The sequence below is a fragment of the Haliotis cracherodii genome, unplaced genomic scaffold (genome assembly GCF_022045235.1).
Source record: "Haliotis cracherodii isolate W230 unplaced genomic scaffold, xgHalCrac1.p SCAF_2, whole genome shotgun sequence".
Lineage (NCBI taxonomy): Eukaryota > Metazoa > Mollusca > Gastropoda > Lepetellida > Haliotidae > Haliotis > Haliotis cracherodii.
The window spans coordinates 39567695-39591675 of NW_027266275.1; the positions used below are offsets into that span (position 1 = coordinate 39567695).

The 23981-nt window shown below is 42.1% G+C and overlaps 1 protein-coding gene across 2 annotated transcripts in view; it reads right to left on the bottom strand.

Moving 5' to 3' along the window:
- Positions 1 to 221: 221 nt before the first annotated feature.
- Positions 222 to 23981, bottom strand: part of LOC139469109 (long-chain-fatty-acid--CoA ligase 1-like) — a 53463-nt gene continuing 29703 nt past the window's right edge. For both annotated transcript variants that reach the window (XM_071251240.1, XM_071251241.1), the window contains 9 exons: positions 23489 to 23639; positions 22634 to 22706; positions 21357 to 21445; positions 19155 to 19271; positions 15407 to 15460; positions 14580 to 14669; positions 7235 to 7336; positions 5663 to 5734; positions 222 to 715 (listed from right to left, as the gene is read on the bottom strand). In XM_071251240.1, the coding sequence (XP_071107341.1) occupies positions 575 to 715; positions 5663 to 5734; positions 7235 to 7336; positions 14580 to 14669; positions 15407 to 15460; positions 19155 to 19271; positions 21357 to 21445; positions 22634 to 22706; positions 23489 to 23639 (889 nt within the window). In that variant the 3' untranslated portion in view covers positions 222 to 574. The remainder of the gene's footprint in view (positions 716 to 5662; positions 5735 to 7234; positions 7337 to 14579; positions 14670 to 15406; positions 15461 to 19154; positions 19272 to 21356; positions 21446 to 22633; positions 22707 to 23488; positions 23640 to 23981) is intronic.

Sequence of the window (23981 nt, forward strand, 5' to 3'; positions counted from 1 at the left end):
AATCAGATTCCATCTCTCAGTGTCGCTTGCATTTGCTTCAAACAAAATGGCGGCGCCCAGTCCAGACGATCTGATCGATAATCAATATCTGTGTTGTGAAAAAACGGGTCTTTCGCGAAGTGCATCAAACCACGAGAGCACCTTGATGAAAAATCCTGCAATCGACTGAAATTTGCACGACAGTTTACGAACCGGATTTCGATTTCGTTGCGAGATGTGATTGGACTATGCATAGACTCGTTAGTCCAGCCAAATTCTAACTCCATAATACCAGCCCAATTCGGCAAGGGTGGTAACTGAACTTTAAAAGTCAGTTAACTCTCTTTCCTCGGGAAGATGGATGGATGGTGCAGAATAATATCAACTTCTGTGCTAAGTAAATGCTTCTCATTTAAACTATCATTTTGGCGTACACACGGAACGGCCCTCCAACACATGCTATCCTTCACCGTGCCCATATTTCTTTCTATCAGTATATTAAGTTGTTTTGCAATTGTGTTGCTATGTCTCAAGGCAGTAACGGCATTAGTCGTAAATCCAGCAGTATTGCCAACACGCATGCGCTGCTCTATTGTTACATGTTGTTCTTCTCGTAGAGTTCCGCCATCACAGGTTTAAACTTTAGCCTCAGCTGTGGCCGCTTGGACTTGAATGTGGGCGTGAGGAGGCCGTTCTCAACGGAGAAGAGTTCAGCTTGGAGTTGGATGTCCTTCACCTGAAAAACCCAAACAAACCCGATGATGAGTTTTGTTTGTTGTTTAACGCCGTAATCAAAAATATGCCGGCTATTTGCCAGCGGTCTGTAAATAATCGAGTCTGGACTAGATAATCCAATGATTTGTCATTATTAGCATCGATCTATGCAATTGGGATACGATGACATACAATAACCAAGTCACAGATCTAGAAGATTCGATCCATTAAGTCGCCTCTTTTGAGTGAGTGAGTGAGTGAGTGAGTGAATTGTGTTTAACGCCGCTTTTAACATTATTCCAGTTATATCACGGCGTGTCAGCTTAATTCGGGAGGAAAGCCCGAAGTGATACAGGTCGCAGACGTTTACCACTTCGGTGAAACCCACGAGCACGGGTATGGTGTTGACAAACCTAGAAACATAATTTGGGCGAACTGGGATTCGAACCCACAATCATAGGTTTCTGGCGTGCCCAAGGGAAGCAACTCTGCACAGTGAATCGCGGCGCCTTAGATGACTGGGCCACCCGTGCCCCCTCGCCTCGTATGACAAGTATCGGTTGCTGACGATCAAGTCAAACCCGGATCTTCACGGGTCTGATGGTAAAGTGAAAACATAATGTGACGAGTGAATGTTGTTTTTACGTCACAGAAAGGGATATCCCCGCAAATTCACACGGGCTCTAAATAAACATCTTGGCTAGGTAAGCAGGAGACTGATAGCATGAGCAACGATAACGATACCGATGAAAACACTGAAAATAGTAAACCATTTGGTGGACCACATAAAAAGCCTTTTTATCGGGTACTCATAACAAAACGAATAGTCTGCATTAAACTTTGAAATCCGATTGAAGTTAATTTATTCTCAAAAAGACAACCCTATTTGTCAGAATGCAGACCTATAGTTCCAAACAATATTCAATACACGAAATCAAAGGCTTTAATCTTTACTATCGGGTACCCATGTCACAACAAAAATACTTTCGAATGGGTTCAATATCAGCGAATTTCTCACTTCACCAATAACATATCCGATTGTGCAGCATGCGAAAATTGAAGTTTCAGGATCAGCATATTGAACAGAGTAGTATGTAAGATTTGTTTGTTTGTTTCTTGTTTAACGCCGCACTCAGCAATATTCCAACTATATGATGACGGTCTGTAAATAATCGAGTCTGGACCAGACAATCCATTGATTGACATCATGAGCATCGATCCACGCGTCGATGACATGCATCAACCAAGTCAGCGAGCCTGACCACCCGATCTCGTTAGTCGCCTCTTATACGACAAAGTATGAAAGAATAACCGAAGGTTGAGGTGCCCACGACCTCTTATATATTTAAAACCACTCAGTCCATGTCTGCCACATGAAACGTACACGTTCAGATCTGTTCAAAGGAAACAACAGACACAACAGAGGACTTGCATCACCGATGAGACAGTTTGAAACTCATTCCACAAGATCAAAGACCGCGGGTGTACGCTCGTTTAATTCCGGCAATAAACTGACGTAAAGGTTGTCTCTTCCAGTTCGATCTTCCACGGGCACGTTGGTCATAGTAGAGCCCCATGTAGAACCTACTAAACACCGACTACTCGTAATAAAGTGCACACGTGACACATGAGTGACGTACTAAATCAATCACGGCAGGGAGCTGAGGTCAAATGAAGCCTTATTACCAAAGTCCTTGGCAGCATGGCTTACATTCTAGCTGTGCCGCGAGACGTACAATGTGTGATGCCCATTTCTTGTGCCCCCCGCCGTGAAATTGCTGGGATACTGCTAAAAGCGGCTACTCACTCACTGTACCTTGAGACAATATATTCGTCTTCAAATAGTACTTCTTTGTTTTTGTTTACAAAGTGACAGCAATGTAAAAAAAACCCCACAAAATCGATAATCTAACGTTTTGTTGCTTTTCCACGACAATAGCTCCTGGAATACCCTTTCAATTAATTCCACTGCTTTCTTGCACCATCTGAAATGACATAGAGGATTAACCACTGTGTTCGGTTGTTAACGAAAAATCTACACACGAGTGATTAATCTGTCACGATTAGAACGAGGCTTTGCCCAGTTATGGGAGAAAGTCATTTCAACCACTTTTGAGAAACAAACAGTGATCTTGAACCAACTTCTGTAATCTGTCAATATTTCAAAAAGATATACATGAACGTTCGGGACTATTCAAAATGACTGACGCTGAATGAAAAGCACACCCCGACGCAGGTTGTTTATAATTACAGCTTAAGTGACACCCGAGAACAAGTATCATGCTAACAAACAAGTTACCATATTCAGAAGAAATCTGTGATTCAAACCCATGACTAGCAGGTTCTGGCAGTTGAAAGACAGAGCGGAGAAATAATCGAATGTTAGGCCGCTTTTAGCAATATTCCAGCAATATCACGGCGGGGGACACCAGAAATGGGCTTCACACATTGTACCTATGTCGGTAATCAAACAAGGGTATTCGGCGTGACGAGCGAACGCTTTAACCACTAGGCTACCCGTCAGAAATCCAATCACCAAATCAAATGATTTGTTTGTTTGTTGTTTAACGCTGCACTCAGCAATATTCCAGCTATATGACGGCGGTCTGTAAATAATCGAGCCTGGACCAGACAATCCAGTGATTGAAAACATTCGCTTCGATCCACGCAACCAGGATCGATGACATGCATCAACCAAGTCAGCGAGCCTGGCCACCCGATCCCGTTGGTCGCCTCGAGCTCTTACGACGAGCATAGTCGCAGCGACGGCAAGCATGGATTGCTGAAGACCTATTCTATCCCGGATCTTCCCGGGCCAAATCAAATTATGGGGAATGCGCTCTTTATGTACTGTAACTCCTGATTCAACGATTGACTAATGAAGTAAATCAAGTAAATCAAATAAATGAAATAAATGAATAACTGCTTCAGGATGTATTTTAACCACTGTGACCCCCAATATTTTGCTTCGAGAGTTGTATCCATGTTTATGTCGGGAATTCTTCATGCTGAACGCATATCAATACTCGCGACATCCCTCCGGGACTGGTGGTAAATCGTCCCTCACCTTGAGGTGAACAATCCATTACAATTGAAAACAGCTCCCAGATAAATCAATTCAAACGATCGGTTTTTAATCTGTTGAATAAAGGTTTGCACGCCAGCACTGATCCTTCAATAATGATGTTTTATCACTTTCTGATCTATGGACTGAATTGAATTCCTTCAAATTGCACCGAGATACGCCTAATATGGTAGACGTCTGCCCTTGTCGCATTTGTGTCATTCCGATGTATGCCGAATGACAGGTGACGGAGAAGGGCGACATGTCATCATCAAAATTCAATCAGGGTTACATTCGAACTGGAAATGTGGACGGAAGGGTAAATGGATGTACATAATAAATTCGAGAGCATTGATAAATCTATAAAAAAATTAAGACAATACTTATCTTCCAATACATACTGCCCAATAATCCTAGGTCAAGCAAATGAGCCGAGTTTTAAGCTGCTTTGAACAGTATTTCCGTCATATCACGTTTGCGGGTGGAGTGAGTGAGTTTGGTTTAAGGCCGTTTTTAACAGTATTACAGTTATATCGCGGCGTGTCAGCTTAATGTGGGAGGAAAGCCCGAAGTGATGCAGGTCTCAGACGTTTACCACTTCGATGAAACCAACGAGCACGGGTATGGTGCTGACAAACCTAGAAACATAATCGGGGCGAACTGGGATTCGATCGTAGGTTTCTGGCGTGCCCAAGGGACGCAACTCTGCACAGCGAATCGCGGCGCCTTAGACGACTGGTGCCCCCTGGTGTTAAACGCAGCAGTAAGCAATCTCTCACTGCCAGGGATACAACTGAATCACGACTAAGGAATGTAACTCTGCATAGTGCATAGCGTCGACATAGACGACTGGACCACCTGGCCCTCATACCCCTGGTAATGTCAGTGAAAATTATTACCACTGAAACCATTAATATATAGTTACAAGCGAGTTAAATATTAAACGTTGCATCGGCATTATGACACCCATATAGGGAAGAGAGACAAATAGCGTAATCACATATTCCATGGCGCCATTAGATTCATCCGATTATGTCAGCTTAAACAATACTACTCAAAAGAAATTAAGAACTACCCGCTTCTTCCCTATTACACAGTAACTATAGTTAGTCTGCCATGCCATAGTAATATGAAAGAATCGGGTGGTCCTTAACTTCTTTTGAGTAATATATATAACACATCTGTCCTTTAGAATAACAGTGGTGAGTGAGTGAGTGAGTGAGTGACTTAGGAATAATGCAAATGCGACATGAAACCTGTCATATCACGTAGGCAAGACACCGGAGATGGGGGTAGGCGTGACGAGCCGAAGCTTTAACCACAAGGCAACCCTTATATTGTAAGCGAGTATTATTATGACACTTTTCCAGCAATATCACGGCATCGGACAGTAGAAATGGACTTCACACACAGTGCCCACGTGGAGATTGAAATCCGGTCCTTAGGCGTAACGAGTGACCTTTTCATAATATTAAACATTTGTGAGATGTTTATATCATATTTCAATAGATATCGGGGGAAAAAATGGGAGAAATTCCAAAATCTGACCCTACCCAATTTTCTTTCTAAGGTCATCAAATAATTGCGAGTTCTTTTCCCATTGATTCAACCAAGATCGCCTCCTTGTGGATTCCGGCACCACAGCCATTATCTAACCAGAAGCGGATACTCTGTCCGATTCCCTCTGAGAGTATCACCCCTCAGAACGACTTCCAGCGTTGTCAAAGAAGTGGGAACAAGAGCCACTAATCATTAAGTTCTCCATTAGACTAAACCCGAAAGAGAAGATAGCTGAGCTTATATCGGAACCCATGGCCCATGCTTTGATAACACATTCATATCTAGCGAGTAATCGCTCTATCCAGCGGTTTCAAATAATCCCCAGTCTGACTATAAACGCATCACCTGTTCGAAGCCTTTGAATCCGGCCTTCTTTCCCTGTTCCAGCATGTCTTTGAGGATGATATCTTTCACTTGCTGCAAAGAGAGTGATTTCATTAAATATATGGCAGTCACCGACCACAAGCAGCCAAACACTACGGCAACCGACTACTTACAGTAGGCTGTCGCAATAGCCCGAATTACACAGGTCTCGATTTTCAAAGGACGTAATGATGTATGTAAAAAATAGATGAAGTTAAAATCCCTAATAAGTCCGAAAGATTAGTTTTGAGAACAAGAGCCTGCTCCTTTAAGTCTTATTCGTTAATCCGGGCGATTTTACTGAAAACGATACCGTCCGATTTAAGGGGGTTTCACTTTATCGTAAACATGATAAAGCGCTGAAAGTTGTAGCAATTTAACGTACACTCAACATTATAATCAGGATTGTTTTTTTAATTAACCGGCAATTCACTTTTTAACAAAGTGCAAAATACTTCAACTATTTCCAGATTCATAATAACAAACATGTGGTAATGTCTAAATACACAAATATGTCATCAGATCATTTTTTACAAAGGAAATATTTAATTACATTTCTCTTTTCTTTTCAATTTTTCAAAAAATATTTTATTTACTGTTCTAAGCATAAGCATATAATCGTTATATTTATTTTTTCACATGGCATTGCGTGAGTGAGTGAGTATGGTTATTCGCCGCTTTCAGCAATATTCCAGCAATATCACGGTGGGGGACACCAGAAATGGGCTTCACACATTGTGCCCATGTCGGGAATCGAACCCGTGTCTTCGGCGTGACGGGCGAACGCTTCAACCACTAGGCCACCCGACCGCCTCTTCACATGGCTTTCAAGACTAGAACTGCCTTTCATTCATATAATCACTTAAATGAAAGTTTTTCAACATTATAGAAATATTTGTCAATATTAACTGAATATTTCAAAATGATGATTACAAAGACTACACGATAAATATGAAGCCATCTGACATAGGGGCACGTGTTGCGTGTTGCATGGAAAAACACCATGTAAAACTGAATGTCAATATCATAAGGTACCAAATTCTTCATATAGACCTTGTGATGCCTTGTGATGCAGTTGCCTGTGGTAATTTATTAGTTACTATGGTTACATGGTCAAAGATACACCCTTAATCTAACTAAAGAGTCATCAATATTGTGAATAATCAGGAGGTACAAAGTTTCGGGCTATAGCACGCGTTACGCAAGGGAAACGCCGCCCCTACCATTGATTCTGTCTGAAGCTACTGGCAAGATACTTGGTATATATTTTCCCTATTGATTTGTATTGATCTCACTCAGATACATCTAAATGATTCTTAAGTACCCACGCCATTGTCTCTCAAAACAAATATATTCAGTCGGTTTCCTATAGACTTCTTTTTACAAGGCGACCTCCTGAAAGTCGACCAAAGGCAGAAATCTTCAAAGAATCCTTTAAACCTGTGGCCAATTAAATTTTCCGGAAAGCGAAAGGATTATCGTCTCTCGTGGAAGCTGTAGTGAAAAGAATGGAATGTGACAACTTCATTTAGAGCGCCCCTTTCCTGAAATTACCTCGGATTTACAAAGCTGTTCCATGTCGGCTGGGAAGCCATTGTTTGGTGCCCAAAGAGCCATCACCTCGGCGTCGGGAACTACAATGCCCATGCAGCTCATCTGTAATGCAAACATAACGGTGACGACTTGTAATATACTACATAGAAATATGTACAATACGTGCATACCATTCGGGCTTTTCAAGACAGTGTATGTTGTTCCCGATGAAGGGGGCAAATGTGAAGGGGACTTTTGTCAGTGACATATGAAAGGTTGTACGTACATGCTCCATACTTGAACTTAATTTCGGCATATTATAGTTTCATTACACACTTTTAATTTAAAGGTTACGTTTGTTTGATGTTTAACGCCACACTCTGCAGTATTCCGTCTATATATACGACGATCTGTAAAAGAAATCGAGTCTGGGTCAGACAATCCGGTGATTGAAATAATGAACATCGATCTACGCAATAGGGATACGATGACATGCATCAAGTCACCAAGCCTGAGCACCCAATCCCGTTAGTCGCCTCTTACGACAAGCATAGGTTGCTTAAGACCTATTCTAGCCCGGATCTTCACGGGTATACACTTTACGACACTTGGGTTTTATCATATTTGAGGTCGTCATTGAACACAAATTAACTGCAACTATATATTACAAATATACGTAGTTATCAACTTGCGTGACATTGACTGCTTACGCCTATCTCAAAAACTAATTGCAAGAATTCATTTTTTGTTATAGTTCGGAGGTTTATTTTAATTTTTTGGCTGTCAGCTGGAATTATGGAGTTATATTTTGGCTGGACTAACGGATCTATCCATAATCCAATCGGGTGACGAAATAGACGTCCGATACGTAAACAGCCGTGCACATTTCGGTCGATTGCAGGATTTGCAAAGCATATGTACCGCAAACTCGAGGTCATCAGAATTTTTCAAGGTTATCACGTGATTTGATGCCCTTCGCGAAGTAAGACGCGTTTTATCACAACATATATTTTGAGTATCGATCAGATCGTCTTCACTGGGCGCCGCCGTTTTGTATAAAGCAAATGCAAGTGATATGGGGGTCGGAATCTGATTGGTCAATAGGAGGGAAAAAGATGGGAGGTAACTCTTCATATCCACTGGTGTCATTACGATCGAGCCCAGAAATTCCAGCCAAATTCGGCAAGGGTGGAAACTGAACTGTTAGTTAACTGTGTATGTGACGTCAAAAGTTTAACGTCCGCTTTTTAACAGTATTTCAGTTATATCACTGCATGTTAGCTTGATGTGGAAGGACAGCCCCAAACGTATGTATGTGCTAGATGTTCATAAAACCAATGAGAATACCTAGAAACATAATCAGGGCGAACCTCGTACTCGAATCCCAGACCATAGGTCTATAGCACGCCTAACAGACGCACGTCGTTGGTTTCTAGCGGGCCATCTCAACACAGAGGGTTCAGGTCCTGAGACAACTGGGCCAACCCTGCCCCCAAAGGTGAGCTGAGGTGAGGGGTTTAACGTCGCGTCCAAGATTACACTTGTATAGCGAACGTGCATGCACGTGTGTGTGTGTGTGTGTGTGTGTGTGTGTGTGTGTGTGTGTGTGTGTGTGTGTGTGTGTGTGTGTGTGTGTGCACTAGTCCGGACTGATGTCGCACACCAGCACACTGAGATACAATGCCGCAGTTTAACATGAATACCCCACTCAGACACAGTATCCTGACTCCGAGCCGGCCAGTCCTTGTTTTAGACCCTTAATGCCGACCGCCAGACAGGGTAAGAACAAGTGCCATCTTTAAACGTCGTTTGGAATGACGCGGCTGGGGATCGAACCCCGGACCTTCCGCTCTTTGGGCGGACGCTCTACCACCAGACCACGGAGGCGGTCGCTCCCCAAAGGACAGAATGTACTTCACGCATATTGCTCATAAAGGAAAGCCGTGAAAACACAGGACCATGTAACTGATAATAGTACTAACAAATTCGCCGACGAGGCTTCGAGTTTGTTTATTGTTGTTAGTTACATGGTCCTGTGGTGAAACAAGAGATCTCCCACGCACTAGGCAACCACACCTGGGACTTGTACATTGTGGCTAGGGCTTGCGACTATACGGTGACGATACTGCCATGCCAACATTAGTCACATCATTGTACTTTGATTGCCACACATGCGTTGTCTGAGTCAGTAGACATACCCAAAAGGTTATGTAGGTCATCAAGTATATGATTTGAGACTGCCAACTGGCCCAATCCTAATCCCACTGAAGCTGGAAATATGCGTTTTCTTCTTAGACGCCGTAAAGTTATACACTGGCTTAACAAAGTATATGCAACCGAACAATAAACACAACATTTGACATTAATATACATTAACATTAACCAGACATTAATACCTGGTGTCTTCCTGCACAGATACGGAATCTCTGTATAGATCAATCACGTATGCAACTGGGAGGAGTGATTCCGATAATATGTCGTGCAAAGTCTACCCATGCTTCTCTGTAGCCAGCTCGAGCTTTTTATTCATGGAACAAAGCTCTTCTCCGCATGTCTCAGTACAATACCAATACCTCGCTGCACTTGTCCCGCACAGGCTATCAAGACAACAACAGTAACCCGAAATACAGTTTGAAATTGAGCCATCTATCACTTATTACGCTCCATCAATGCACAGCCACATATGGCCTAGCTTCCAGACACTAAGCCTTGCGTATTTGGTCTGTGTTATCTTGGTTGGCCATGACCAGAGTTTAGAAAAGCCATATTAATTTCGGCATCTTTAGCTGAAGGTATCACGAAATCAGATGATCTTTCACATCGGCGTTCGTGTACGAGTATCTGGCGCTCTTCAAGTAAAGGCAATACTATTGAATGTGCTTGGCGATAATGAAACAAAGACCTCTTAGCTTCACATGGGCCGACATTGACCGACTGGAGTTTCCTTCAAGAGGGAAGTGTATTGGGAGCCTTGTGTTGATAATAATTGGATCACACGTTTGACAGATCCAGTACAAATGGGGTCTCGATCCCCGCAGATTGATAAGGGTCTGGTACAACGTGTGGCGATCCCAGGAGGTGCTGGGTGTTAAAAGCCAAGCCGTAGTAAGGAAAGGAAAAACGTTTGTGAAGCCATTCTGACGAGATTTGGATGGCGACTAGCTCATCTTAATCATCGAACTAAGACTCCAGGGTCTCCTAAAGACAGTACGACGCAACCAGTCTCCGACACGTATCACCCTGCAACTGCAAACACTTCTCCTTCAGACATCCAATGCTACTTAAGGTGTCGTTCAACACAAACTTGTAATAAAGACATTTGAACTATCACATTTCGCACACTGATCTTATCTCTTTTGTTGGGTCAAATAGTACAAAATGAAATTGGAGCTACGACCATGATACAGGGCGATAGGTTCAGCGCAAAAAAAGTCGGGTAGTCTTGTGGTTAAAGCATTCGATGGTCACACTGAAGACCCGCCTTCCCTTCCCATCATGTGTGTGTGCTGTGTGTGTTGAAATGTGATGCCAACCTCACGTACCCGAGACACCGAGATGATGAAACTGCTCCGCTAACAAAGGTCGTTGCTGTCAACCAGTTTGTGTTCAAGACGAGAGACTTTCTTATAGTATTATGCATTCAGATTTAGCATTTTATGTGAAAGTAATATTTCGGAAGGTTGCAATACCAGCCTGCATAGTTACGAACCCGTGGTCATGCAAAAAGTCGAAAATATGACCTTTTTTAAAAAAAATGTCAAAGCCTTAAAACATGAATCGATATATTATCGTGTGTCGTATTGTCTGGTGTAAATAAGCGATGCATCGGTGAAACTTGATATCCCTTGTGTCCTTTATCGAGCTGTTGCCTAAATGTTACTTACGGCGCTGTCAGATCAGTGTTATTATATCTTTATGCTGATGCTCCTTGATGCTACACTGATGTGTGAGTGAGTGAGTGAGTGAAAAGTACTTCAGTGATCACCTGTTCCATGACAGTTTGACAACAAACTACCCATAACACTGAAAGAGGAATTACTTCATGTTTACAGTTGTCAGCTTTGCCTTCACGTCGAGCAATATTCCAGCAGCTCCAGCCTTTTGGTGTCTACATTTCACGTCTGAGGTACACTCAAGCATGCGCTTTCTAGGAATATTTCGTACGATTCTTGCTCAAACATTGTTTGATCAGGGTAATGGTATTCAAGACCATAGTACAGTTTTCACGATTTATGATATAACAACACGTATAACATAAACAATGTACCGATTCTCTATTTTGACCATAATTTCTACGTTCCCGTGTTTGTTCCGGTGAACACTTGACTTGTCTTTGCGTGTGTTTGTGACGGATATCATCAGTGGGACAAGCATTCACGTTTCACGAACACACAGTAAGAAAAATCGATCCCGGATTCCTTGACGGAAATGAGAAAGAGGGGACCAGTCCTTTTCCAACCCTATAGGACATCCACAAAAACATCCAATCGGCATTAAATCGAATCAATGTACGAGGTCACGGTGACCCGCTGTGCCCTGAACGACCTCGGGAATATAGAAGGTACGGGATCTCACAATGAAACGTCGCTCTTTCGAAATGTCTTAATTTTGAAATATGCCGTTGCATAAAAGAATCCTATCTCAGTAACCCAAATTATCATTACTTTGTTATAACCACGAATGTCTCTAGGACAGCATGTGATCATAACTTTCATTCAGTATTAGAATGGAAATTTTCAAAATGGGATGGTATCCCCGGGGACGACAATAATAGATAATTCAAGTTCCAGACTTTACAGAAGTTGTGCATGTTAAAGGATGGCTATTTTCATTGGCGCTTGTTATATCATTTAACATGAGACGTGTTTAGGACACAATTTCTGCTGCTTGGATCCCAGTTTATTGATTTTCAATGTTCGCCCGGCAACACAGATTCACCAGATTGCATCACAGAGTTTAGCCGTTCATGTCATACTCATGGATGGGTAAAAACAAGACAAAAACGCCACTCCTGACTTAACATCTAAGAGTCAATTACCGACAGGAAACCCAAGAAACGAGCGAGTGAGTTGTACAAAATGCTGTTTTCGGTCTGTTTATCGCGGCGTGCCAGCTTAAGGTCAAACAAATAATGTGTGTGGTTCCTGTTTGAATATAAAATGTCAAAGCCAGAGAATATTCAGTTTCTATTATCTGCCAAAATAGATTCCATTGGGCGTAAAGTAAAATTGTGGTGAAAATTATATGAACGGATTACTGAAAGTCCTCGATGACACCAGGTGTTAGCGATAAGGTGAGGCACGTCCAGCTCTCCCTGCACCGGCCGCCACTTACATAATTTGCATAAAAAGGAAGACAGTGGTTTTTTGTCTTACACCACCACAGCAGTACTGCATCCAAAATAAGGTAGATAGAAAGGTAAGTGTTATTACTTATTCTTTTTTTAAATAACTAGTTTGTCTGTAGAGAAACGCAACGTATTTACGCTACTGGTTTAAAACACGAACAGTAACTGGTTAGTGATAAAAGCTATGGTGCAACTCGAGCAAAATGTATTTGTTTGTTTGTTATTTAACAGCGCACTCAGCGATATTCCAGCTATATGACGGTGGTCTGTAAATAATCGAGTCTGGACCAGGCAGTCTTGTGATTGACATCATGAGCATCGATCCACGCAATTGGGATACGATGACTTGCATCAACCAAGTCCGCGAGCCTGACCACCCGATCCCGTTAGTCGCCTCTTACGACAAGCATAGCCGCCTATTAGAAGCATGGGTTGCTGAAGACCTATTCTTTGAATAGAGGTTTGGGTTGGTCGGGAAACCGGAAATGCCTGTTTTAACTATAGAGGGAGGAGAGCCCAAGGTGGACTGGTCTGACACTTTCGTCTTTGTAGAAACCCATGACTTCTTGCTTAGTGATGCCAAACCAAGGATCATAATCGCGAAAAATACTGTAAGTGGATCAAACCACGACCAGCGCATTCTTGAACCTATGGGCTTTAACCCAGTGTCCGGTGTTTCTACTTAAGGCTTGAGAGGTTTTGTTCTATTACTTTCTCGGGCGATTGTGGAAAGGATAAAAATTGATTTGTTTCACATTGCATGCCTTTTTCAAAATCTAATCCAATTATGGGCACAATCCTCCATGTAATTTCTGTAAAGTTAATTTAGAATTGTGTTTAACGCCTTAAGATGAGTGCTGATTACGTTGCCTGACAAACCTGAAACTCCAAACGGCATCGTCTTTTTACATTTTTAAAAATGTGATTTCTAAATAAGACTTTGTAAAACCTTCTTATAAAACAATATGCAGATCTGCAAAATATTTTCAGAAAATATAATTTTGGTGCATTTGAAATTCGATGATTGATTATCAGTTTTAACTCTCCGATATCTGTACTCATAAGCCGTTAAAAAGATCAGTGAATACACAACGCCATTTAGAAAGTGGTCAAATGTAACTTATGTTATATTTGGGATAACACTTTCTTAGTAAAGTACAGATTCTAGTACTTTTTTCTTGGGTTTAGTCCCGTCCGGGATTTGAACCCACATCTGCCAGGGTGAGGCACCTAATCGCCTTTGAGTGCTGGCGATTAGGTGCCTCACCCTGGCAGATGTGGGTTCGAATCCCGGACGGGACCCCCCCCCCCCCCCCCAAAAAAAAAAAAAAAAAAAAAGAAAAAAAAAAGTACTAGAATCTGTACTTTACTAAGAAAGTGTTATCCCAAATATAACATTAGTTAAAAAAGATCATTGTTTTAATGTGAGTTGTACTATTTAGAAAGCCACACTAGTTATAGACATTTACAGGACACGCATTTAATTTTCACCGCCAACTATAATCTGTTTCGGTAAATAATCGAGAACGATTATTTTCTGGGGTTGACGATTTAGATTTGCATAAGCCGCACATTCAATGAGTTGATGCAGGCACACCCAGTTTCGTGGGTCCCACTGATTCATAGAAGACGTTACCAGATGACGATAAACGGAAGCAAACAGGCAATGATACAATTCCCTTTACGTAGTCAAACATTTTACTCTGGCACAGTAATGTTCACAATACAAATATTCAATCTGGCTGACGTCGGGACCAGATCGAACGTACTACATACCAAGGTCACGTCTGCCAAAACAATTTCCACTGCAGATATAAAATGTAAATATTTCAGGAAACATGTCAAACCCACATTGGAATTTGGCCAAAAATATTGCTGTGAAGACCCAAGGATCTAAACACAACATGAGATTCAATAAAAACAGGTCCAATATATACTTTTCAGGCAGAAGACACAACCGAGTCCAACAGAACGCGTCAGCCATCGACCACTCATGACATTTACCACTAGAATACCTACCTTCAGGCTGTCGCCATCGATAAAGACCTGGGCCACGAACTCGCTGCGAACATAGATGGCCTCGATCTTCTCCGGGGCCACGTACTCCCCCTGGGGCGACAAACACGGGTAAATGAGGCTACAGGCTTGTGATAATCAGCTCACTTCCGCTCTGCTTAGTGCATTAGACACACTCACTGATTCACGTCATTACTGTAGGATAACACCCATCGTATGAGACTCATCTTAGAGCTATTTTTTTAGTTAAAGCTGCTCTGCAATACAGATTTAAAACAGTTCAATGGCCATATGGATTGGGTTCTCACGATTAATGTCACGGTTATACAAAGAAACACATTACGCGATAGAAAATATGCTGTTTCATTGTCCGCAGAATGTTCTTGAACATCGATGAGTGAGTGGGTTTTACGCCGCTTAGAACAATGTTTCAGTCATATAACGGCGATTCAGACGAGGAAAACCAAGCGACCCACTTCACACACGCTAACCACATCCAAGTTAAACTTGACCGACAGAGATAATGCTAGCATCGGGCTAGTGGGTAAATACTATAACCCATTAATAATAAACATACACTTTATAAACATACATAAACAAATACTATTATAAGTATTTAAAACGATACGTGTATGAATAGTGCAATGCGTTAAGTAATAGAAACAGTGATACGGCACTGTAGCTCACCTGGATATATGAAGTCAACAGCTTAAAATGTCAACAAAGGCATTTTAGAAAAGTGCGAATAAACGACGACACTGGACTTTTAGTCAGGTGAGTTGATAAATCAGTAATCTCACAATCAGCTTGTGGCATTTTATTTCACGTACCTGTGCTAATTTAAAGATATGCTTCTTTCTGTCGATCAGCTTCAAAGCGCCATTCTGCGGAGGAAAATAGGTTGATGTATACTTTTATGGAAACCAAATCACACGAAAGAAGTAGATGGTCGATGATATTGGTTGATGTTTATTTTCTGTTGCACGTACAACTACAAATAACGTTATTTCATGAAGCAAAGTGGCAGAGGAGAGCACGAGAATACTCAATCACAGAGGAAGTAGCATCCTATCCACTGGTAAACCAGGATATGTTGAGTTGTGACCTGACAATTAGCCCCTTATGACGTGTATGAGGTCCGCCCATTGGCGCTTTGTGAACAAAGGGGTAGCGGGTGGTCCGCGACATGTAGTACGGTGGATTATGTGCGTGTTGTCTCGAGTTCAATAGCACATAATAGTACCTGCTGATGTGAGGTGCCCTATGACTGTGAAAGGGTGACACCAAATGTGCATAGGTAACAATTGAGAACAATTAACAAGCATAGTCGCCTTTTACGGCAAGTATGGGTTGTTGAAGACTTATTCTAACCCGGATCTTCACGGTTCGATGGAAGGTAGTAGTTATCATTACAGGTCTAAACAATCTGTCAAAAGTATTAATTATAATATATATTGAAAAACTGTGGATTTTGTTCAGACGACTAACGGGATCGGGTGGTCAGGCTAGCTGACTTGGTTGATGCATGTCATCGTATCCCAATTGCGTGGATCGATACTGATGATGTCAATCACTGGATTGTCTGGTTATCTGATTATTTACAGACCGCCGTCATATAGCTGGAATATTGCTGAGTGCGGCGATAAACAACAAACAAATCAAGGAATCAACCACTGGTTTGCCTGGAGCAGATGCCATTATTCACAAGCCGTCGTGATACTCCTGGAATGAAGCCGACAGCAGTGAAATACAACTTTCACTCACTCCTACTTAAAATGATCGATCACAAAATTCCCAAACGCATCTTTTACAAAAAGCCAACGACACGCTGCCTGAACTGTTCACAAGGAACGACTCGTTGGTTGTTAGAAAAACAGTGTTGTAACCCCTGTCCTAGATTCCGACTGACAGCAAGCCCAACTTCATTACATCGCGACAGAAATAAATTCTTAATGGCCCTTGGGGGGCGTTTCTGTGTGAACTAATTACTTCCTCAATAACAGCCCTACTGCATCCACATCGGAATCCCATTGTCGGAGTAGCCGCGTCTGTACATAGGCATGCCAATCAAACGCCCTATAGAATTTTGAACTTTTGATATACATTAAACACTAAATTTTATTGATGTTAATGGCACTACATGTTTTAAATGCGTTTTTTCTATGCGAGTGATCGCGTTTTCTTTGCAAAATAGCTGGTACTACTACATCCGCATCACGATTCCTCACGTGCACAGATTCAGAATTCGTCCCACGTGACCCATGCCAGCAGCAAATGATCGGTTACATGGGGACTGGGTGGTTATAGTGTCTGGTCTTGCTGAATGTGTTTGTTGCTTAACGCGCACTCAGCTATATGACGGCGGTCTGTAAAAACTGGAGTCCGGACCAGACAATCCAGTGATTCACATCATGAGCATCGATCTATGCAATTGGTATACGGTTAAATGCATCAACCAAGTCAGCGAGCCCGTTAGTCGCATCTGATGACAAACAAAAGCTGCTGAAGACCTATTCAAACCCGTATGTTTTTCGGGTTTGCTGAACTTGGATGTGCGTGATAGCTCACCGACGCTGTGGATTGATGGCCATGCCATAAAGCGTGCCCAAGGGACGCAACTCTGCACAGCGAATAGCTGCGCCTTACAAGACTGGGTCCCCCGTGCCACCGCGTGTTTAACGCAGCAGTAAGCAATCTCTCACAGCCAGGAATCTACGATCCACTTCATCGGGGTACAATGACACCCAATTAGCCAAGTCACAGTTCGGAACACCCGTTCCTGTTCGGTCGCCTCTTACAACAAGCATGGGGTATGTATTGGGGACCTTAAGTGATTTAGAATCTCAACAGTGTATATCCTAACACACGATCTTTGGACATGGTATGTCAAAGTGCGTTTGGTTATACCAAATCTTCCCGAGGCAAGGGAGTTAGCTGACTGTAAAAGTCCAGCTTCCACTCTTGCCGAACTAGGTTGGAATTTCGTTGCGCAACCAGCGGCTATTACGAGTTATGTCACTCCTATCTGACCAATCAGGTTCCATCTCGCATATCATTTGCATTTCAAAAAAAAAATGGCGACGCTCAGTCACGATCGATAATCAAGATATTTATCATTATAAAATGTGTCTCTTCTCGCGAAGAGATCACTTGAGCACCTTGATTAAAAGCAAATCTGTCGACGCCCAGTTGACGGCACACATACTCTGCAAAATCCTGCAGTCGACCGAAATCTGCAGTCGATGTGGTGGACCGGATGTTGATTTCGTTACGCGATTTTGATTGGACGATGCAAAGACTCGTTCGTCCAGTCAAAATGTATAGAGGATGTTTCATGTGTGGAGTGAAAATATCGAGATGTAACAAGATGAGAGAAACATGATATTTCACGACACACATGGAATATTCTATTTATATTATATACTTTCTGTGTAGTTGACTACCGGAAAAATAAATGATTTCATTACAATGTAAACTGCAAACGTAATTTCTTCCTACCCCAACAAACAGGGACGGTTCACCACCCCATGTATTCGCGACAAAAATGTAGTTTCGTTTTTGCCATGTCTTAAAACTATGAACAAAAGCAAAAAATATATTTATCATACATATTGATATGATTAAATACAAAATCAACTTGAAGTAAAAGAAGTCTTGAAAATAACAAGACCGCTGTTGGAAGCGAAAGAATACACGTTGGTCAAGTAACAAATATGGCATTTTGCGAAAGGATTGACGAGTTAAATGAGAAATTTACAGTTTATAACGAAATATTTTCCATAAAATAATTTGGCATTATTTTGCCTTGTCAATGTGGAACTAACGTAAAAAGGAAGTCAACAGTTTGTGTACCGGCGAGACACAACGATAAAGGGATCCAATTTGAGGGGAGGTCACTCTTGTATGACAATAGTTCCGTCAAAGTGTTATGTTCACATCAGTGAAATATCAAGTGTTATGTTCACTGCAATAAAAATATCACTTTTCTCAACTTTGGAAAACTCAGTCTTTCACGCTGAAGCATATAATAAAACTTCACAACTCCTGCCCCGTTCGGCAAGGTTGGAAACTGTACTTTTATAGTCAGTTAACTCTCTTGCCTCTGGAAGATGGTGGTACCACGTCTTCATGTGAAAGGACAGCCTGAAAAGATGCATGTCTTATCCATAGCCACTTTGATAAAACCAAGGAGCAGTTGTGGTGCTCACAAACCTTGAAAAAATCAAGGCGCGTGTGGAATTGGCACCCAAGATCATGGGTTCATAGCATGCCTTTGGGACGCATTTATGCACAGCTAATTCCCGTGCCTTGGACGACTGGCCCACCCATGTTCCCTTTAATGATAATAGCTTAATCATGGATCTGTAGCCTATGTTCTTGTAAATATTGTTTTTATCTCTGTTACCTGCTTTCCTCTGCGACTATGAACTCCATGATTACGTATTGATAAATGTTACCGAGTCTGCCGGACTCTCGTTTTTACGTAACGCGTAGCCTACTTACTAATAGCCTGGCAGACATTAACAATGTAGCAGACATGCACATCTTGATTGATGTCACAACAGATAACAATCTCACCGGCAGCCACTCGCCAATATCGCCCGTATGTAGCCATCCTTCCTTGTCGATCACCTCCGCTGTTTTCTCCGGATTCTTGTAATACCCTGGCGACACATTTGGACCGTATACACAAACCTGCAAAAAACAGTGACTATATTCAAAACAAACTCACACCAAACAATGGAATTGAAACATGGATGAGATTACAGTTACGTCATTGGCGATCAATCAGCTATAATACTTTCATAGTCACTGAGGAGGACATACAGTGAGGGGGGGTCGGGCATTAGTTCCTGGTGTACTGACAAGGACATGTTGTATAGCCACGCAATCAAGTGTACAGCTGTATAGTTCTACAACCAAGACACTGTATAGCTCTACAACCAAGACACTATATAGCTCTGCAACCAAGACACTGTATAGCTCTGCAACCAAGACACTGTATAGCTCTACAACCAAGACACTGCATAGCTCTACAACCAAGACACTGAATAGCTCTACAACCAAGACACTGTATAGCTCTACAACCAAGACACTATAGCTCTACAACCAAGACACTGTATAGCTCTACAACCAAGACACTGTATAGCTCTACAACCAAGACACTGAACAGCTCTGCAACCAAGACACTGCATAGCTCTGCAACCAAGACACTGTATAGCTCTACAACCAAGACACTGCATAGCTCTACAACCAAGACACTGTATAGCTCTACAACCAAGACACTGTATAGCTCTGCAACCAAGACACTGTATAGCTATGCAACCAAGACACTGCATAGCTCTGCAACCAAGACACTGTATAGCTATGCAACCAAGACACTGCATAGCTCTACAACCAAGACACTGCATAGCTCTGCAACCAAGACACTGCATAGCTATGCAACCAAGACACTGTATAGCTCTGCAACCAAGACACTGTATAGCTATGCAACCAAGACATTGTATAGCTATGCAACCAAGACACTGTATAGCTCTACAACCAAGACACTGTATAGCTCTACAACCAAAACACTACATAGCTATGCAACCAAGACATTGTAAAGCTATGCAACTTAGATACTATATAGCTATGCAACCAAGACACTGTATAGCTTTAAAACCAAGACACTGCATAGCTATGCAACCAAGACATTGTAAAGCTATGCAACCTAGATACTATATAGCTATGCAACCAAGACAGTGTACAGCTATACAACCAAGACACCGCATAGCTATGCAACCAAGACATGTTCTAGCTCTCCAAGACATTGTATAGCTATGCAACCAAGACATTGTGTAGCTCTGCAACTACATGGGCAATAGTTGAAAATGCAAAATTTCCTCCCCATCGTTATGATATATCTAATATATTATTTTAAAGGCCCACTACCCAGTTGTGCTTGTTACATAAAATCAATCATGCCCTTTGTTTAATGAGACAAAAGAAACAAAATATGAGTTGAAAGGAAAATTTTGAAGGACAAAAACGAATTGTATTGTGCCATACTCTAAAACGCACCAGCAATCAATATTCGCGATGAAACGCCTGTACAAAAATACAAAGATAGCATGCAGTTTTTTTTCTATGCAATGACTGGATGTATTCAAAACCATAACTCTTTCTACCACAGCAAATCCATAAACTCTGGTTATTTGACACGGACAAATATACTCTTGTAAATAACAAGCCTCTGTTATTAATTCTCTGCCTCTGTCAATACACTTTACCTGAATTGGATTTTGCCCTTGGTATTGTGACCTTAAGGAAACTATACAAATACATCTTTGATTTTTTTAACAATTGTCAATTGTGTTGTCAGTTAAAAATAGATTGATCTTTGATATAGTTTACATATGTGAACGTATGTGAGTGAGTGAGTTGGGTTTAACGCCGTTTTTAACAGTATTCCAGTTATATCACGGCGTGTTAGCTTAATGTGGAAGGAAAGCCCGAAGTGATGCAGGTCACAGACGTATACCACTTCGGTGACACCCACGAACAAGGGTATGGTGCTGACAAACCTAGAAACATAATCGGGGCGAACCGGGATTCGAAACCACAATCACAGGTTTCTGGCGTGCAACCCCGACGCAACTCTGCAGGGCCACCCGTGCCCCCTGAACGAATGTGAATAACCTTTTTCCTACAATCGACTATGTACAATACATCCCCGTATATGTTACTATCAATCACACTGACTGTTCCACCGCCTCGACTGTAGGAAACTCGATGCCTTACCTCCCCTTTGTTGTCTGAGGCCAGATAGTTCATGTCTGGGACATCAACCAACTTGACGAGGTTACACACGAACGGTGATCCCACGTGACCTGTTCACATTGAAATATTCGTTCTCACTCATTTGCTTGGAAAGAAATGAAATACATTCTAATAAAGGTACACGAGAAGAGACATAAAATAAAGACTATACGACATTTAATGAATGTGTAATCAATTCGGATTTTTTAATAAATTAAATATTAAAACGAAGAGTCAACGACAAAAGACTATCAAGTAGAAACCAGTAAATGTTTAATTAGTTGGGGGAGTGAGTTGGGGGAGTCACATCGCCAATACCGGAAATAAACTATATATAAATAAAAATAAGTTTGTTTGTTTGTTTGTTTGTTGTTTAACGCCGCACTCAGCAATATTCCAGCTATATGACGGCGGCCCGTAAGTAATCGAGTCTGGTCCAGACAACCCAGTGATTGACATCATGGGCATCGATCCATGCAATTGGTTGGTTGGTTTGTTGTTAAACGCCGCACTCAGCAATATTCCAGCTATATGATGGCGGTCTGTAAATAATCGAGTCTGGACCAGAAAATCCATTGATTAAAATCATGAGCATCGATCCACGCAATTGGGATCGATGACATGCATCAACCAAGTCAGCGAGCCTGACCACCCGATCCCGTTAGTCACCTTTTACGACAAGCATAGTCGCCTTTTACGGCATGCATGGCCATACAATTGGAATACGATGACATGCACCAACCAAGTCAGCGAGACCGACCACCCGATACCTTTAGTCGCCTTTAACGACAAGCATAGTCGCATTTTACAGCAAGCATGGGTTGCTGAAGATCTATTACACCCCGGATGTTCACGGGTCCCAATATTAGTGAGTGAGTAAAGTTTAACGCCGCTTTGAACAGTATTTCAGTTGCATCACAGCGTGTCAGCTTGATATGGAAGGAAAGCCCGAATTGATGCACGTTTACCACTTTGGTGAAGCCCACCAGCACAGGTATGGTGCTGACATACCCGAGAAACATGACCAGGTAGAACCGGGATTCGAACCAACGATCACAGGCTGCACCTTAGACAACTGGGCCACCCCTGCCCCCTCAAAGACTATCACGTACAACGGTAAGTACATATCTAATTAAATGGTGTTAATAATATACTGCAGACTTCGTATCCTCAGTTGAACTGTTAATCCTGTTACAGTTACAAATCGGTTATTTTCGGTGATTTAATATACCTGTACCTCGTTATGTATTGTCACATACCTGTTGTCACATCTCCGGGATATTGCCCCGTGACCCCTGACACAGCCTCGGTTTGACCATAACCCTCGCCGACCTGATGGTAAAAACGGTACCTGTCATCCTTTCATTCAGCTGTTCGTTAATGTTGTATGATACGACTTTCATGAGTGTTGCCGGTAATAAGAGTGGCCCAAACCGGTGATTGACAATACCATGACCTTTTCATACAGTGTTTTCTTTGTTTGACGATCTAGTGATTGATATCATGAGCATCTATTCACGATGACGTGCATCAACCAAGTCAGCGAACCTGACCACCCGATCCCGTTAGCCGCCTCTAACGTGAGTGAGTAAGTTGGGTTTAACGCTGCTTTCAACAGTATTCCAGTTATATCGCGGCGTGCCAGCTTAATGTGGGAGGAAAGCACAGTGATGCAGGTCTCAGACGTTTACCGCTTCGGTGAAACCCACGAGCACAGGCATGGGGCTGACAAACCTAGAAATATAATAGGGGCGACCGGGATTGGAACCCACAATCATAAGCGTGCCCAAGGGACGCAACTCTGCACAGCGAATCGCGACGCCTTAAAAGACTGGGCAACCCGTGGTCCCCGCCTCTTACGACAATAGTCGCCTCTCACAATCATAGGTTGCTGAAGACCTATTCTAACCCCGATGTTAACGGGTCTAACACAGTGAGAGAGAATCTGTTACACCGTTTTGCCAAATTTAACACAATAATCTTTGATATTCTTAAAATAAAATGGTTAAGTGGTCGACCTTTTCATTTCATCCACATCCTAAATTTTCAAAACATCCAACATGTCCACCGTGCGATGTATTTCTTTTGGAAAAAGCTGAAGAGAAGCTATTTACCATGCAGCCAAGAGCACACTTGAAGAAGTCGAGAGTTTCTGTGGGTATGGGCGCCGACCCCGTGATGAGGAACTCCACTCGCCCTCCAAGCATTGCCTGGATCTTGCCGAACACCAACTTGTCCCATATACTGTCGCGCCGAACTATTCCCCTGAACAGACATAAATCTAGCGTTAAAAGCACCGTAATGGAACACATCGTGATTGATCGATTGATTGATCGCGTCCCATCCAAGAAAGGGGTAGGTAAGTCTGGTTTGAAATATATATAAAATAATGTACTTTTTGTTCTTTGAGAAAGTGTAAGTAGAGGGGAATGTCCGAGTAACTCTCCTATCCTTAAAAAATAATGGAGCAGAGGCTCCTACTTTACACTTTGACAAAATATTCGTTTGTTGAAAATATTTGAAAAATAAAACAGAACTCTTTGTCTGTATTTATACTGTGTGAGTCGCCCTTACGTGATGCACGGGGAATGCGTTCTCAGCCGCTGT